The sequence below is a fragment of the Pempheris klunzingeri genome, chromosome 3 (genome assembly GCF_042242105.1).
Source record: "Pempheris klunzingeri isolate RE-2024b chromosome 3, fPemKlu1.hap1, whole genome shotgun sequence".
Taxonomy (NCBI): domain Eukaryota; kingdom Metazoa; phylum Chordata; class Actinopteri; order Acropomatiformes; family Pempheridae; genus Pempheris; species Pempheris klunzingeri.
Window position 1 is genome coordinate 26,093,790 of NC_092014.1, and position 13,649 is coordinate 26,107,438.

The 13,649-nt window shown below is 41.2% G+C and overlaps 1 protein-coding gene across 4 annotated transcripts in view; it reads left to right on the plus strand.

Moving 5' to 3' along the window:
* The first annotated feature begins 9,291 nt into the window (after positions 1-9,291).
* Positions 9,292-13,649, plus strand: part of rptor (regulatory associated protein of MTOR, complex 1) — a 154,265-nt gene continuing 149,907 nt past the window's right edge. For all 4 annotated transcript variants that reach the window (XM_070856559.1, XM_070856561.1, XM_070856560.1 and 1 more), the window contains exons 1-2: positions 9,292-9,741; positions 11,194-11,368. In XM_070856559.1, coding sequence (XP_070712660.1) covers positions 11,201-11,368 — 168 coding nt within the window. In that variant the 5' untranslated portion in view covers positions 9,292-9,741; positions 11,194-11,200. The remainder of the gene's footprint in view (positions 9,742-11,193; positions 11,369-13,649) is intronic.

Consider the following 13,649-nt stretch of genomic DNA (forward strand, 5'->3'; position numbering starts at 1 on the left):
AATTAAAGCACAGTGTCATTATCATTCACATTTCCTTTGGGTACATTTTCCAAAGGTCTACATCATTTCTAATGTTGGAGCCAAGCTTAGAGATCCCACTGTTGTACTGCACACTTTGTTTATATACAACAAATGAGGAGCAGCAATGAAATGCACATCAATAATACAGATGCAAAGGCTTCCTTGATGAATGCCAGGCACATTTGGGCTCACAAACCCACCGTTTAATAACAAGAATGTCATTTAATTCTCAGGACTAATAAAGTGAGATCTCCAGATGTTGTTGCTTTTCCTCATAATCACACCTTAAGGGAGTTTATATTCTAACAATGGCTTTTAGCCAGTATGTGAATATTTCATTTAAAAGTCCTCACTTTACCCTTGAGTACAGCATCTCTCTCTGTTCAGTTCTCTTCATTCAATTTTCTGCATGTGTGAGCATTTAACACCTTGATCATTGACAAGTGTGCAAGTGTTATCTGAACTTCTGACGCAGCTCCTTTAAATATTGCTTTTATCATGTACATTTGATGTTACATGCCAGGCCACTTGACACCGTCACAGTTTGTCACTCTGAAGCCCAGTACGAAGTACCGCTGACCGGCTGCTTTGTTACGCTTATGTCTCATTAATGTTTTCTGCCGCCAAGCAGTAATGAGTTTAGTTTTGAGTTGATGTTAATTTTCTTGATATCTATCTAGATTTAAATAGATGTGATAGGGATCATCTTGTCAAGGACGTTAATACCATCAAAGTTTACATGGCCAACTTCTAGGCTCTGGCTGTAGTAACAATGACAGGAAAGAAACACAAAGAAGAAATTCAGCTGATGAAAGAGCCACAAAGTCTCAAAGTCACGTTGAGTTGTTTTAACATGCGTGACGTCATAATGTAGCTTCAGGTACGACATGTGTCACGATCTTTGACTAAACATAACTAAGTTGTTTTTGTGCCAAAACCTAGTGAGTCAGAGTCTTATCAACATGCACACTGTGAGCCTGGATGGGGTTTGTACTTGTTTCTTCTATATTCTTGTATGTGCTTACTTTAGGGATTTCCAGCTTTTTTACTGTAACACTTGCTCAAAAAGATACAAAGAAAGAAATCTGCAGAGGGCCACTGCTTTTTTCCCTTGATTTTGTTAGAAATACTCAGCAACACTTCACATTCAGTTTCTACAGCTTACATACGCACCTGAGTAAAAGAGGAACATAACAAATGTAGGTTTCTCTATTGAATCTGAGAACAATACATTGGCTAATATTCATTTATCACATAAAATTATGAATCATTTTTATGAGAATACCTCAGTTTTTCTCAAAATTTGTAACACAATTTAACCAAGATATGTATTAACAGGTACATTTTACAATTACAGTAACAACATTATAAACTTTGCTTGCCTAATATATTTTTCAATCTAGCTCTAATGACCATAAAAGCCACGATGGGTTTCTGGATGGTTTGATGAGAATAGAAACTAGGCGACCTATGAACTAGGTGATTATATTATATATTCATCGTTCTCATATCTCAACCCGAATCTATTGGAGATTTTTGAGCAACCTTACGAGAGAGCAAATTTAAGAGACTTGTAGAATCTACAGCAGGTGCACACATTCTGTGGAAGCTGTTCTTGTGGCTCAACACCATGCCAAGAAACCATGTTGTTTTTTCTCTATTCACATTATATGTACATGTGTGTATGCAAAATGTTCATGAAGCTCTAAGTTAGATCACACTTACCTCACCCCCTGCCAGATCTCTCAGTGACCATTGTGTGCATTCACTTTGCCAGGAAGACACCCACATCCATTCACTTGAGTGCATGTCGTCTAGTTTCATATGAGCTCATTGATCAAGGGTAAATGGAGACATTTCTGAAGAATGTGTACTCCATGATGTCAGTACGGTCATGAATGAATAGGTACCCGTGTAAGTGGCTATTGATTATCTTGTCAGGAGATGCTATCAGCAATTATAGAGGAATTGCTTGAACACAGAGGTAATTTACATACTGCTCAAAACTAATCATTGACAAAGCTGTTTGGTAGGTTTTAATAAGTGTGCAATTGCTGCATTTCTGTGGCTTCTGCTGTCATGGACACTGCTGGAGCCTCCTGCTCCTAACCCCCACCCTCCTGCACACACCTTTCTGCTCATCTTCCAGTCAGCACCTGCCAGCTTTCCCCTCCACGCCCACTGCCACTCCCCCTGCATCATCTGCCTGCCAATCAGCTCCCAGCCTGTTCAGTCTGCCACTTACCTGTTTTTCATCAGCTCGTTATCTCTCTGTTTTCAGACCTGTCACTTTGTCTAGTTCCTTGCCAGATCATTGTCAGTGTTTAGCCTGCTTCGTATCCTGCCTGCCTGTCTGTTTGTTTGATCATCTGGATTTCCGACCTGTGCCGGTTTTCTGACCTGTTTCTCTGTCCGACGTTTTGTACCTCTGCATGGTTGCCTGGATCTCTGGTTTTTGACTTCTGGACTGGACTGGACTGTACATTTCTCTGCCATTACCATCATTGTGTTGCCTCACTCCAGACTCTGTCTGGTGATTCTGCATTTGGGTCCTCCGAACTGTGACATCTGCATGTTGTTCAAATATTCCACAATGCAACAGCAACAAGTCATCATGCAACAATCCATGTTCTTGTTGTCATATTAATACATTTAAATATCACAGAGCTGAAAATGTGTACGGCTTCTAGGTGTTAGCTAGGTGTTAGCCAAAATTGTCCCGGGGCAATTTGCTGTCTGGGGATCCAAAAGCTTTAGGTTTAATGTGTGCCAATCAGTTTGTGATAAACTGATAAATTGCAAGTATGTTTGGTGCAATAATACTGCACCACATAAGTGGAACACTAACCTAAGTGTTAAGGACCTTAAACCTGCAATAGCAGATCCTTGGGGAGGCTCTTGAGGTTGCTGAAACAAGCTGTAAACACAGCACTGACATTTTATCACTTTTAAGGGGATATCGTTAACTTGTTAGCAAACAGTTGTGTAGTTATACATCCAGCATATTCAGAGCAACAGTGTGTAAACACTATTTATATGTGCAAAATATTCTAGTTTTGTGCCTCCAGAAATGTAAACTCTTCTTTGTGGTATGCATCTCTACCCCAGCCTTGCAAGCTGTTGGCTAGTTGGTTTGTTTCACCAGCCATCACAGAATGTTTGCAGCAGCCTGACCCATCCTTTACCTCTGCCCTGAGCCTCAGACAACCTAGGCATAACCTCTTCAGCCATCATGACTGAAACAATCCCAGCTGCCCTTGTGCGAGAGGCGGGGTACACCCTGGACTGGTTGCCAGCAAATCACAGGGCCGACACATAGAGACAGACAACCACTTACAGTCACCAATTAAACTAACCCGTGTCTTTGGACTGTGGGAGGAAGCCAGACATGCAAACTCCACACTGCACCACTATGCTGCCCCTGCCGTATTTATACCATACTATATTAGTATAGTAGCTACACATCAGCTAACCTGCTCCTTCGCCCTCCAGCCTCCGCCTACAGCCTCTGACACCCAGATGCTTCCACAGCCACAGCCTACAATGTTTGACATCAGCCGCATCTTCCACCTACAGCCACTACCTGTAGATTGCAGCCGCCACCTTTACTTGTATTGCAAAACTAGGCATGTCAAGTGTATGTGTATAGCACGTTTCAATAAGGCAGGTAGATGAAAGTGTTTTAAAACAGTTTCAAAACAAAATATAAAAGAAACACAAGGCAATATGAAAAGATGCATGTAATCCCTTTAAGGGCAGCCAACCTCCATTTACAGCCTCAGGCAGCCTCAAGCAGCCATGGACAGTGTCTCCAACAGACAGCAACCAACAGAAATATCAATAACATATAAAAATAACATTATTATATATAATGAATACATTTGACTCAACCTCTTATTACTAAGTGATTACTAAGGCTCATTACTAATGAAGAGTTACTTTTTTTATGTACAGTTTGCTTTGTTAAAAGATGCTATGCTAACATTGATGGCCATTTACAGAGAACTGTATGTCAGTGATTAATTATTCCTCATCATGCATCAAGGGTTGTTGCTTTTCAACTGCAACAATCATGTAAGGCCCTATACAACACTGAATCTGACATAGGTTTACTTTTTGAAATATCAACTGAAGTATAGCAACACAAGCAGACTGTGGAGGCAGTAGTAGATCTGCAACTCCTGTGTTCTGCAAGAAAAAATGTTTTCAGTGGAGACCTTCAGTGATATAACTGTTTCTGGTTAAACAAGAAGAATCTTCCAGGTCTCTCTCTGTAGGGATCCTTTCCATAATGCTGCCAGACACTCAGAATAACAATCAGAGCCTGTCAGTGGCTACAACAAGCACTTTCAGTGGACCTACTTTGACTGGGCACAGTTGCCCCAAAGGATTGTGTTGCAGCCATTGCAGCCAGTTTTGTGTCTGTCAGCTGAGGTAAACAGTGCCAAACCATTTCGTAAATGCTGATCATTTCAAACCCAACGTATGTACAAATAAGGCCCAGGTTTAAAAAGACAAGAGGTATCCTTTAAGTTTTAAATAGACATAGAGGTATGTGGACCTTCCACAATTACATTGAATTGGTTTTGGAAACATACATAGCTGTTGAGTTTTAGGAATGTATTTTTCAGTGCTTTGAGCAGCATGAAAGCTGCAGCACTAGCTATCATCTGCAGTGATTTCTGCTTGCGAACTATATATTTAGAAAATCATTCTCAGCCCGTCTCCACCTGTAGTATCCTGCCGGCAGCCTCATTTTACAGACCCTAGCTCCTGACAGCTTCCAGGGATCTACAGTATCACTGTATCTCCCTGCAGGTTCTGACAGCCACGAAAATAGTCTGACGGCCATCTAAACCTCAACCTCCACTGAATACCATTTAAAAGCCATACTGCAGCAATCATTGTCATAAAATTTCAGTTGGGGACTTGACAGATTTGCAGTCTAACAGCCACAGTTTCTCATTCAACCTTGAGTTTGAGTTATGAAGGCTCAGGCTTTCACTGGAGCTGCTCAGAGACTGAATAGAGATCATCATCATACCATGGAGAACAAAGCATTAGTCACTGCAGCAGCGTTTTTATCGATGTGCTGTAAACTTGGCTTGAAAACAGCAATGGCATGCATGATTAGGGCAAACAAAGAGTCTGGCCTCTTTGGTTAACAACAAAAAACGAGGCTCAGGATAACGTTTTATCTCCCTTGAAACTTGCTCAGAAGACTTTAAATGAGGTTGTGTTTTTAGGGGCTTGAAGTGATAGCATCTAACTCTGAAACATTTTAATTGCTGAACTTGATTTATGACAGTGATGAGTGAAAATAAGTTGCTGAGTGAGAAAGTTCCAGTAAAATATCTGTTTGAAAAATGAGAGAAGAAGAGTGCTGCTCCCTCCCCTTTCATTCTTGGAAAGAGTCACTGGTCTGTCTGTGTCCCACTAGAGGATCACATGATGAAATACTCACTTCCTCTAATCCATTCATCCATCAGTCTTTTTTCTCTCTCGCTCATCCCCTTGCCTTGTTTCAATCAGTCCTTGGAAGCAGGGCTTTTAGGCTTTTCCTGCCTCTGTCTGATGTAACTCTGGGAGCAGCCCAGCTTCCAAGATGCAGCCCAGTTGATCATGTCGCCCTGTTCCCTGCATGACAGAAGGGTGGATGAGGAGAATAAGTAGACTTCTTGTCCTCCCTCTGCTATCACAGGGTCCCAACCTCTATCACACATAGGAGATTGGATTGGTTTCCCCCTACAGTGGACGCTGGGACTGTGAGGCGAGAGGAACAAATTACGCCGGATGTACCTATGACTTTCTTACACACCAGATTGCTCCTGCGCTGTTAGTGTGGGAGGCCAAGAGGCCACAGCAATGATTGCTGCACTGGTGAATCCACTGAGAGGGATATTTTCATGCTCCATCCATCTGGTGTAACATTTTCATGTTTTCTGATGGGCTGACATCCCAAAGAAATCTGAGCACAGCATTGTCCTTTGAGCTCAAGGCAGACTATGACGCGTTTAAATCATTAAGGCCTTAGAGCAAATTTCTTTGTTGACCAAGAACAAAATGGTAAACGTGTTGATTGTGCCCTCCCAATTACACAGCTCTCAGTAATGTCACGACCGACAGCCTGAGTGAGTGCTTGCAGACTGTTGTTAGATTTTGACTCGGGTGGGACAGATGGGACAGCTTTTTCCTCTGTGACTCTTCTTTCAAAAACAAACCTTTAGCTCCTGCTGTTTGAGAAATGAGTGTGAAGCCTGACAGCAAAGGATGTTGAGGACAAGTTGAACAAGTGTAAATACGCTTGACTCATGCAGGTGCTGTGAAAAGCAAGGCTGTACACAGGAAATGCCAGCACATCGTTAAACAAGAACAAATAAAACACATGGAATCTTATTACTCAAAGTGTCCTCTTCCATTTCTAGTTATTGTTTTACACTTGTCCTTAAAATGGCTATGATCAATATTCATCAGCATCCAATGACAATGTGAAAACAAAGTGACAACAGCCTGCAGCTTCCCTCTTCTGTTTCACTCTCACCACCATTATATTTACAGTAGCATCATTTTCACACACAGCTGTTTCCGCTGAAAACGCTCTGATGTACTTGTACAAACGTCAACTTCATAGTAGCCAGACCTGCAACAATTAGTTGACTGATTGATAAGCTGATCGCCAGAAACTACAGCGAATAGTTTTATCATTAAGCCATCAATTAAATCCTTTTTGAAGCAAAAATTGCAGTGATAGTGATAGTTTCAGTTTCTCAAATAAGAAAATGTGCTGCTTTTGCTGGTTTTGCATTTTAATAGATTGAATATTTTTGGGTTTTGGACTATTTGCTGGACAAACAGAAACATTTGATGAGGTCACTTTGGGCTCTAGCATTTTGAGATTGACATTTTTTTTTTACTGTTTTCTAATGTTTTATTGATCAAATGATTGATCGATTAATCAAGAAAATTGTTTAAAAATGATTCCTCTGTAACAAAAATATTTGTTAGATGCAGGCTTAACTGTGGCGCTTGAACAAAAGTCAGGAGAGACCAATGTCATTAGTATTCATCCTCTGGATTTCATGAATATCTGTAAGTATGTTCTGCGTGACAATTTGCCCAATAGTTGTTGAAATATTTCAGTCTGGACCAAAATGGTGGACCGATGGACTGCCTGAAAGACCAACATTGTATATCTTAATACAATGACACTTTCACTCCTCCTGCAACATATCAGATTTAACCCAAAGATTTATCGATGGGCCTGTAGATATTTGAATGCAAATCTTCCTGATGGCAATAACAGTTACATTCAGTTCAACCCAGCTGACAGAAAGTCAGAGGCTGAACTGGTTAATAAATAATGATGTCATCCTCTCAAGTTCATATTTCACTTGTTCTACATTTTATCAATCTTACTGTATGTCAAAGGCTCTGCTGTTTAAGCGTCCTTATCAGTTATTCAGAAGGCTACTTTTTAATCTCTCAAACTGAGGAAATGATACCAACTATGCAAACGTTTGTCTAAGTGAACAAAAGGAAAAATTACAGTGGGATCAAAAGTATCAGCGGGCTATGTAACAAAGAGGAGGCTCTTTGGTGATGTTAGTTAAAATTCTGTTTGAAGTTGTTTCATGATGAGCCCATATACCTCTCTCAAATGTTACATAACTCCCTATTTAAAGTTGGGCTATCTGACTATGAGAGCAATGAAGAAAAAGAAAGTGTTTCTTGGAATATAAAACATCACAGCACAACAACACATACAGGCTGGTGACTAAGGTCACGATGAACAAAAATAAAGTAATCCAGTGCAATAGCTTTGCAATAAAACCTTTGTCAAGCTCATAATATCAGATTGTTTTATAAGACCCACAGAAACGTATTGATTTAACAATATGATCATTTTTAAACCTGAAGCTTGGCTGCTGGGTGGACAAAATAACATGAATACCCACCACCACAACTGGCTACAGAAATATCTATGAAGTTAAACCTAAGACGTATTGTTAATAGAAACAACCCACTGTATCCTCACATATGCAAAAATACATTACAATGCATTTGTATTCTGTTTCATTTTCAGAGCAAAAATTACAAATGGCATAAAAATATCAGTAAGTATATGATGTAGGATTTTGAAATAGTTTTCTTTGGTGTCATGCAGAGTTGGTGTCTGTACCAGTACATAGGCATATACATTACATATACATATATACATTAAAATAACATGACAGGGTCAACATAGATAGATAGAAAATAACTTAAACATTAAATTGGCAGCACAGTCTCACAGTTTTAATACATGTGAAAGTGAAAAAAGGTCTTACTTTAACAAATTTACGTTAATGAATGTAAAATTTGTTACAAAAAATGTTAAAGAGAGTGATTAGAAAATGCTTTCATATATTGTATAAAGGATGAATCTATATTCCAACTGCAATATATTTATTCACCTTACAATATATTTATTAATCTTTTTACCTCACTTCACAATGTGCAATACTTTGTAATATCTCCCACTTGTATACTATATTGTTTCTATTTTCTTAAACTTCCTCTACTGTCGCTGTACATATGTTTTTTTATATCTCCTCATGTCTGCTGTGACACTGTAAATGTGCCCGTCGTGGGACTAATAAAGGAATATCTCATCTCATCTCATCTCATGTTAGATGATTTGTTATTTATTTTACCAATGTGTGTGAATGAACAGACTCCTCCTATCCTATTAGATTGCTCCTGTATGAATGATGTGTGAGTGGGTGCATGTGAATATAACATTAGAGAGCTTAAGCTATTTGAAAAGACTAGACAGATGCTATACAAATATAGCTCATTTACCATTATTAAGTTAAAGAACAAAGGGAGGAAACAAAGTGGAAATATAGCTATGATATTAAATTAAATAATATAATAATATTAAATAAGGATACATATTAATAGTTTCATTAGTCGATTATGATTTCAAATACTGTTTGAATGTTTGTTGCTTTTCTATTTTTGAATCAGAAATAAGGTAGAGTTAGCTTTTTTATTGGCCCATTTTATTTTATAGATTTTATCCTGTAAACTATAAATGAATTCAAACGCTAATTAATTAAAATATTTACCATAATGCATGACCACATCACTTGTTCTTCTACATTACAACAACATTATGGGATGCATACAGTGTAACGCCACAGTAAGAGCTGAAGCTGTGTGTGTTTATATGTGGAGCCCGACAGCAGCGGCGGCGGTGACGTCTGATGACAGCCGCGTCGCTCCGACGGTGCATTCTGGGTCCAACCCAAGATGGCTGCGCCCTTGCACAAGTGCTGAAGTGCCTCTCCGGAGATTTTTATCGGGGTTGTGTGTAATTTCTGCGGAAAGCTTCGCACCAAATCAGCTCTCAGGGTCGCCGGTTTGTAGACTAAGACCACGCGACCCCAGTCATCGATACGTGTGGCCGGCGTACCGCGTGGCTGTGGCAGACTGTCCGTGTGAAGATGGGCCTCGTCTCCAGCCCCTTCCCATAGCGAAGAGCGGAGGGGAGAGGAGCCGCAGATTCCCCTGCAAACACGCACCCGTCCAACTCGGGTTTGACGGCTTTGACATACTCTACCGGCTGTGGACGCTGCCCTACAACTTTCTGACCAGGATTGTGTGCGCCACCGTGTCTGTCATCGCCCGGAGACGGAGAGGTTCCTCAGCCCGGGTTGATAATCCCACCGCACCAAGGTTCGCTGCCCGCCACCACCAGCGCCATCTCTGCATGTGTGTTCTGCCGGGCTTATCTCCCTGAGCTCATGGTGTTTCAAAAGCAAACCTGGGGGGGGGGGGTAAAGGCTTTAAATAGCACGCACCCTCATGCAGTGTGAGAGCGGTCGGACCTGTCACATTAGCCGGGCTAGTTTAGCCCGGAGCTAGCTGCCCGGGTTGTTTGCTAACTGTCGTGCTATCAAAGTTGTGAAGTGAAGTTTGACGCAGTCAGGCCGTTTGAACGGGACGTGAGGAGCCCACAGAAAACACACCATAACACTAATAGCTCTTCTACCGTGGCTCGAGCAGGGTTCACGTGGCCAAGCTGGAGCCTTGTCATGACATCACTGAGGTGTGTGTGTGTGTGTGTGTGTGTGTGTGTGTGTGTGTGTGTGTGTGACAGCAGCGTGGATGACACACTGATGGTAGACAGGTTGTGTTTTGAAAGTCGAAGTGACAGCGATGACCTGAAGGAACCAGATGTGAGTGTGTTTGGTTTCAGTTGTTGTTGTGGTTTTCATTCACAGCAGCTTTAAACATGACTCACAACCATCAGCCCATGAAATAAGGATGCTGTTCAGCTGGAGAGCATTTCTAAACCTTGGCCTGTTGTAGTTGTGAATGTTGGCGTCTGAATGAGTGGCAGGTAGAGAAAGTTTATCAGCGGGCTCAGGAGATCGTCTCAGCCTCACAGCATGTTCACTAAAAACACCTTGCAGAGCATGGGACCAGTCAACAAGATCACACTACAACACTTAACATCCAAACTGATTGACCACCAACTCCTATGTTTTGAAAGGTAAAATGGCTGTTTTTGTCACTGGAGATGTATGTAACATGTAGGTACATACATGCATCGCCTCAGCTGACAACGGCTGCAACATAATAAGGTCCAGTTCAGCCGTTCAGTTGTGATAATGTTTCTCTAAAAAACTTTTTTTTCATCTAACAAAAGAAGCCAAAATTTGAAAATGTTAAATGTTGTCTGAACAGTTGTTCAAGAACTTTGGCCACATAAACTCATCTAATATTGGAAATCATGATTTAAATCAGGTACTATCTAAGGAAACAAGATTACTACAGTAATCTCACCAGGTACAGTCACTACTTGATATTTTTCCATATGGAGGTTTTGGTTGGTGCCAAAATAGTCTTCACATGTGATATCTAACCACATGGTGTAGATGCTTGTAGGTGGCATCATGGCAGAGAAAACCACTATTGTCTGTTTTTGGGCTACCAGCTGAGGAGATATACCTACACAGTCATTTAGACTCCAAAATACATGAAAATAGGGCCCAGGTTTAAGAATGTTGTATTATTCTTTGAGATTTCCGTTAACGTTAAACCTAATACAGTAGTTTGTCAGAGAGGCCTCAGTAACTCATCTCATCTCCAAACTGTGATATTAACAAGAGCTCTCTCCTGTAGGGCCTTGATGAAAATGGACACAGACCTGCTACTCTCACCTGCCATGGGCCTCGCAGAGGAAGAGGAGGCCGACATGAATGACTGGAAACTTCCCCTGGCCTTCATGAAGAAGCGGCACTCAGAGAAGATTGAAGGCTCCAAGGCCTTAGCGCAGAGCTGGAGGATGAAGGACAGGGTAATTATTTTGCTCATCTATGTCTGGAGTAGTTCAGCAGGTTAAGGACGCTGCGACTGCAGAGTGTTTGAGGGACTTTACTCACTTAGATTTGTGATGGTTAAACAGATGGATAATTAACATGTTATATTTCCGGTATCTTTGCCAAGCTAGCTGGTTCCCCTTATTTAATTGAGGATATTTGCCAAACTACTGCTTCGTGCCAAAATGTGTCCTTGTGTTTTGTAATGTTCATGTGGACACTTGGCCGAGGCACCAGAGTGGACAAATGAGTGATCTCACGTAAGCTGTGATTGGTACGTTAAGAGAAAGTGGGGTGCTTAGGTTTAGTCAGTTATCCATCCACAATGACAGTCCTCAAAATCTCTATCCATTAAAGAGACAAATCAAATGCACCAAGGCTGCACACTTATCTGAGAGGACATCAGTCTTTAAACAGCCGGGACACAGCAGCAAATCATTGGCTACCCTCGTTTTTATTATAGTGCCAATTAATTTCACTCTGCTGGAGGCAGCCCGTGTTACGCTTTGACAGGGATACCTCAAAGCTTTCCTTCATGAATGGCCAAAGTGTATTTCAGCTCTCATAAAGCTGTCGTTTGATCCACTGCAGTGCCACCAACCTGATTCTTTCATCGCCTCGTGGCTACAGAGCACTGCTGTTATAATGGTGGCAAATACCACGCAGTCATACATAACCCTCACAAACTCTGCGCCTATTGTAGAAATTCACCCAGATTAAAATGTAACACTGGCACCCGCTGTTGTCAGGACATGAGTGGAAATGCACTGCAGCGCCTGCTGAATTGTCAGGCTTCAGGGAAATGTTGAATTAGAAAGCATCATTAAATGTGACTCTGGTATTGATTTGAAAGAGGTAATAGGAGTTGGCTGAAATAGGCATTCCTCTCAGAAAGTCATGCTAAATCAAGTGTAACATTTCTCTGCGCTCGGAGCGTTTTCAGGCCGTAGACCCTCATCCGTCCTCACATTTCTAGACTGAGAGTTGCAACTAAAGTGCACTTTTTGTGTTTTATGCAGGGAGAACTGGGCTTTGAGTGCAACTCTGGCCTGGGTTTAAATCCATCTTTTAAGTTGGCAGTGATTGTAAAATGATGAAGTTGAAAACATTTTTGGAATGTTTTCTGAATGATGTGATCGGGATATGAATGACAACGGATGCCGAAGCAGCTTGTTTTGTCTGATTGGTTCAAGGGATTCTGTTGCATTGTCATATTTTTTTGTGAAAAATGAAGCCCAGTAGGTTAAAGACATGATGTGATGGGGCAGAGGGCACTTGGTCACACTTGGAACACAGTCCGTGCTCCTACTATGTGCTTCATGTATATACAGTAGTGCAAAGTGCAGAAGGACGAGCTGAAGTTGAATATAGATCAGCGGGTTTGGTGAGTAATGAATACACTCTCAGCCAGTCACATCATTGCTCTCACAGCTCTGAAACATCTGAGGGACAGAAAAACATATCGACAACAGCTCAGTAAATGCAGCCTCTCCAGGAAATCAAAATCCATTATGTGAATGTTGTGGTTCATGATGATAGAAACAAATGAGAGAAGATAGTATGGTGAAGCAGTTTATTGAAGAAGTTTTTATGATGAACTGCATAAGTCTGTCACTATTTCAGTGAAATTTGCTCTTTATTTCCCATTGTAAATGACTACATCTCGTCTGTCATTGAAATGAGCCTCCCACATGTTTGCACCTCTCCTCCCATCTGTGCGGTCAGAGCACAGAAAGTTATTCTGCAGCGTTGTGAATGTTCTTAGTTTTTATGGCTGATCACATACATACTTTGCTTATTTAAGCTAATGGACAGTATCTAACGTAATTAGGATATTGAGGGAGTTGGTATGCAAACAGTTAAGCCTGGTGAAAGAGTGCAGTGTGAGGCTTCCAGGTGGGCTGTAGATGATCTTCTGCACTGTGGGAAATCAGAGGCTTGGACACGGAGCGCTCTCGTGTGCAGCAGTGCACAGCTGTTTGTGCATCCCCTTCTGTGTGCAGCATGATTGTGTGTACATTTGCTGAACTTGCCAAGTGGAATCATTTTAACAGTTTCCAGATAAACTGTATGAATAACTATCAGCGTTGTACAGTAGAATCCAAGGTCAGGACCAACTTCAGGTGGCAAGTGGCTCCTTTAAAGGCAGAATAAGTAGGATTTGTCACTCACGGTTTGTAAACACAACATTCAAATTCTGCTCCCCCTCCCCAGCTCAGGATGTGTGCTTACTGTCTGGTATCTGTTTGCTATGTTTTT